This window comes from Bison bison, unplaced genomic scaffold (genome assembly GCF_000754665.1).
Source record: "Bison bison bison isolate TAMUID 2011002044 unplaced genomic scaffold, Bison_UMD1.0 scf7180017864037, whole genome shotgun sequence".
Lineage (NCBI taxonomy): Eukaryota > Metazoa > Chordata > Mammalia > Artiodactyla > Bovidae > Bison > Bison bison.
In genome coordinates, this window is record NW_011494609.1 from 9,688,223 (window position 1) to 9,692,070 (window position 3,848).

Genomic DNA, 3,848 nt, shown 5'->3' on the forward strand with positions numbered 1-3,848 from the left:
TGGGGAAACAGTGGAAACAGTGTCAGACTTTATTTTTTTGGGCTCACTGCAGATGGTGACTGCAGCCACAAAATTAAAAGACGCTTACTCCTTGGAAGGAAAGTTATGACCAACCTAGATAACATATTCAAAAGCAGAGACATTGCTTTGCCAACAAAGATCCGTCTAGTCAAGGCTATGGTTTTTCCAGTGGTCATGTATGGATGCGAGAGTTGGATTGTGAAGAAAGCTGAGCGCCGAAGAATTGATGCTTTTGAACTATGGTGTTGGAAAAGACTCTTGAGAGTCCCTTGGACTGCAAGGAGATCCAACCAGTCCATTCTAAAGGAAATCAGCCCTGGGTGTTCTTTGGAAGGAATGATGCTAAAGCTGAGACTCCAGTACTTTGGCCATCTCATGCAAAGAGTTGACTCATTCAAAAAGACTCTGATGCTGGGAGGGATTGGGGGCAGGAGGAAAAGGGGAAGACAGAGGATGAGATGGCTGGATGGCATCACTGACTTGATGGACATGAGTTTGAGTGAACTCCAGGAGTTGGTGATAGACAGAGAGGCCTGGCGTCCTGTGGTTCATGGGGTCGCAAAGAGTCAAACACGATTGAGCGACTGAACTGAACTGAACTATTCCACTGTGGGCTTCCTTGGTAGCTCAGCTGGTAAAGAATCTGCCTGCAATGCAGGAGATGGGGGACACACGGGTTCAATCCCTGGGTCAGGAAGATCCTCTGGAGAAGGGAATGGCAATCCACTCCACTATTCTTGCCTCAGAAATCCCAAGGACATTGAAGCTAGGAGAGCTACAGTCCATGGGGCCACAAAGAGTCAGACATGACCGAGTGACTGACAATTTCATTCTTCTTACCTATGGTCCTGTCTCCTTGGGGGTCCACCTCCTGAGCCATGCGCAGCGCCTCTGTGGTAGCGATGTCCACGTTAGCAGGGACCACCACCAAGTTGATGGTCTCCTGCCTAAGGATATACTTCCTGATGAGAGACTTGATCTGTCAGAAAATTAGAGGGTCTGAGAGTTGAGACAGGTCCTGACCTTGTACTTGCTTCTGGCCTTCCAAGTCCCAGAGGTATTTCTTCCAAGAAGCAAACACAGAAATGAGCTGACAACACAAGTCAGGAAAACTACATTTTCTGAGGGAACACTATGAGGTTTTAACTCGTGAGTCATCTCCCAAGACCTCAAATCTGAAGGTCACAATGAAAAATAAGATGCCAAAAGAATTGCTTGATATTCCCTAAATCTTTAATCCACAGAGTGAGATTCACTGATACAGGAATATCATTATATTTGCTCCTAATGCTCCTTCTTCCCACATAAAACCCCTTCCTAATGCATGCAATTTAGATATGGCATAGAGTATAACTATAACCAAAAATGAGTCACTGCATAAAACACAAAATGCTTTCCCAACTTTGCCTCTTCCCATAGAAGCTTCCATCCAACTTGGTGGAGTAATTTTGACCAATGCATGCTCCAAATTCCCCACCTCCCCATACCCACTCCTCAAGCTTGGTCTTGGACTTACTGATGCTCTAATGCAGCCCCTCCCCGCACAAGACCTGGGCCAGGATGGAGCCTGAAGTTTCACCTGATATTCAATGTCGGGTGGCTGGTTGCCCACAGCAACCCTGGTGATGCCAGGAAGGTCTATCAGGGTCAGATCTGGGACGTGAGGGGAGCTGACCTCCAGACTAATCAGCTCATGACTGATTCCCGTGCCTTCCCCAGCGATGGCAATCTGGGCTAGAGAAGAGGAGAAAGAAAAACGGAATAGAGCTTGGGATGGAATATCTCATTACAGTGAATCTTCTGAAGGCAACGCCCACCTGCTGTGATTCAACAGTAAGGTACATTTGGAACAGATTCATTTCTCCAAAACAAAAAGGGACATCAAAGGATAATCCCATATTTGCATTGCCAGTGGCCAGAATAGTCTGCAGAGAGAACTAGCGAGAACACCTCTGTAGGTGACACCCATGTGAACCAGTCTTAACCTGGCAGAGCAGGTAGGTTCTTCCTGGTGCCACACCTAAATTCCTCCCATTGATCCACTAGGAACTTAACAAAGAGGTAAAATGAAAACAAATAAAAATAAATGGTGACTCCTAAAACATGACCTGGAAAGTTATGGGTGGTGGTACATGCTTGTTTCAGGTAAACTGAGCATTAGCTGTTGATATTCCATTAAGAGATTTAATTCTGTCCCTTCCTCCATAATAATAAAAATTTCAAGATAAGAATTTATTTCATCAAACTTTTAGCTAATACCAGTTGACTACTTTATACATCTGGAATGTCTTTTTGGTATGCTTTATATCGGTCAAGAATGTAGAAGGAAATAATAGTAACAATGTTATATGTAGCACAATCTGCTAATTCTGCCCCCCACCCCACCAAATCCATTTCCCAGAGATTCGGTCATATAAAATTGTCTGGCCCATGGGATAGATGTGAAGATGCTATGTGTAACTTCCAGAAATATGCTTAAGACAGGGATAGGTCCTTTGCCAACGACTAGCTGGCAGGAATGGGCACTTGACTAAATGATAAGGGGGCCTTGGGAGCAGAGGCCACACAGAGTGTAGGAATGAGACAGGAGTCTGGGTTCATAACCTTGGAACCCTTACATCAGCTCTGAGAGACATAAAACTGACATTGTTTAAACCACTGTGTTAGTAACTTGCTTGCACAAATGGCTTCTATACTCCTTCCCATCTCCATATGAACGCTGCTTTACAGAAAGAATGCCACTTCTCCCATCAAGAGAGTTTGCTTCTTGAAAGTGGGCCTGAGTACATTAATTTCTTTGAGTAACAGGTTGTCACAAAATGTATTCCAGTAGACACTGAAAGGTGCTTACACATCAGAGCTTCGAACTCAGGTCTCTTGGTACTTGGAACCCTTCTACCAACATGTTAAAGAACCCAACCCAGTCACCTGGGGGGGACAGGCCACTGTCAGACCATGGGAAGGTCTGGTCATTCCAGTCGAGGATTGGGTGGGTACCCGAGGTCATCCTAGACTGTTGGCCCCAGCCAAATCATCCTAGAGGAAAAGAATTGCCCAGCTGATCCTTTGAATCACAGGAAATAAACTGTTCCAAGCCATTAGGTTTTGAGATTGTTTTGTTACACACCAAGGACTAACTGATACACACTAATTTTGCATTTTCTGCAGGCAACCTAATCCCAACAAACACACAATAACATTTTCATGATAACATTATTTAATTTTTACACAACAGCCAATAAATGGTAGTTAGTGCTTCCACTTTTATAGAGTCAAATCCATTCTTTCCTACTGCTGGATATCAGTTCATACCATTTTTGTATATTCCCCAAATTACTAGAACTTAATTACGTGACATACTAGGAAGAAATTAAAGTCAATAAGGGAAAATTGCTTACTCATCTCACTCACACTTAGCAGCAACTAAGTATATCACTACTTTGTCCCTATCTACATGGGAAATAGATGGGGAAACAGTGGAAACAGTGTCAGACTTTATTTTTCTGGGCTCCAAAATCACTGCAGATGGTGACTGCAGCCATGAAATTAAAAGACGCTTACTCCTTGGAAGGAAAGTTATGACCAAACTAGACAACATATTCAAAAGCAGAGACATTACTTTGCTAACAAAGGTTTGTCTACTCAAGGCTATGGTTTTTCCTGTGGTCATGTATGGATGTGAGAGTTGGACTGTGAAGAAGGCTGAGCGCCGAAGAATTGATGCTTTTGAACTGTGGTGTTGGAGAAGACTCTTGAGAGTCCCTTGGACTGCAAGGAGATCCAACCAGTCCATTCTGAAGGAGATCAGCCCTGGGATTTCTTTGGAA

At 43.9% G+C, this 3,848-nt stretch overlaps 1 protein-coding gene across 2 annotated transcripts in view; it reads right to left on the reverse strand.

Annotated features, from left to right (window-relative positions):
- MX1 (MX dynamin-like GTPase 1) overlaps window positions 1–3,848 on the reverse strand; it is a 33,400-nt gene that overhangs the window by 18,854 nt on the left and 10,698 nt on the right. For both annotated transcript variants that reach the window (XR_824818.1, XM_010834940.1), the window contains exons 6-7: window positions 1,601–1,755; window positions 862–1,000 (exon numbers count right to left, since the gene is read on the reverse strand). Coding sequence is in view for 1 of the 2 variants with exons in the window: in XM_010834940.1 (XP_010833242.1) it covers window positions 862–1,000; window positions 1,601–1,755 (294 nt within the window). In the remaining variant the exon portion in view is untranslated. The remainder of the gene's footprint in view (window positions 1–861; window positions 1,001–1,600; window positions 1,756–3,848) is intronic.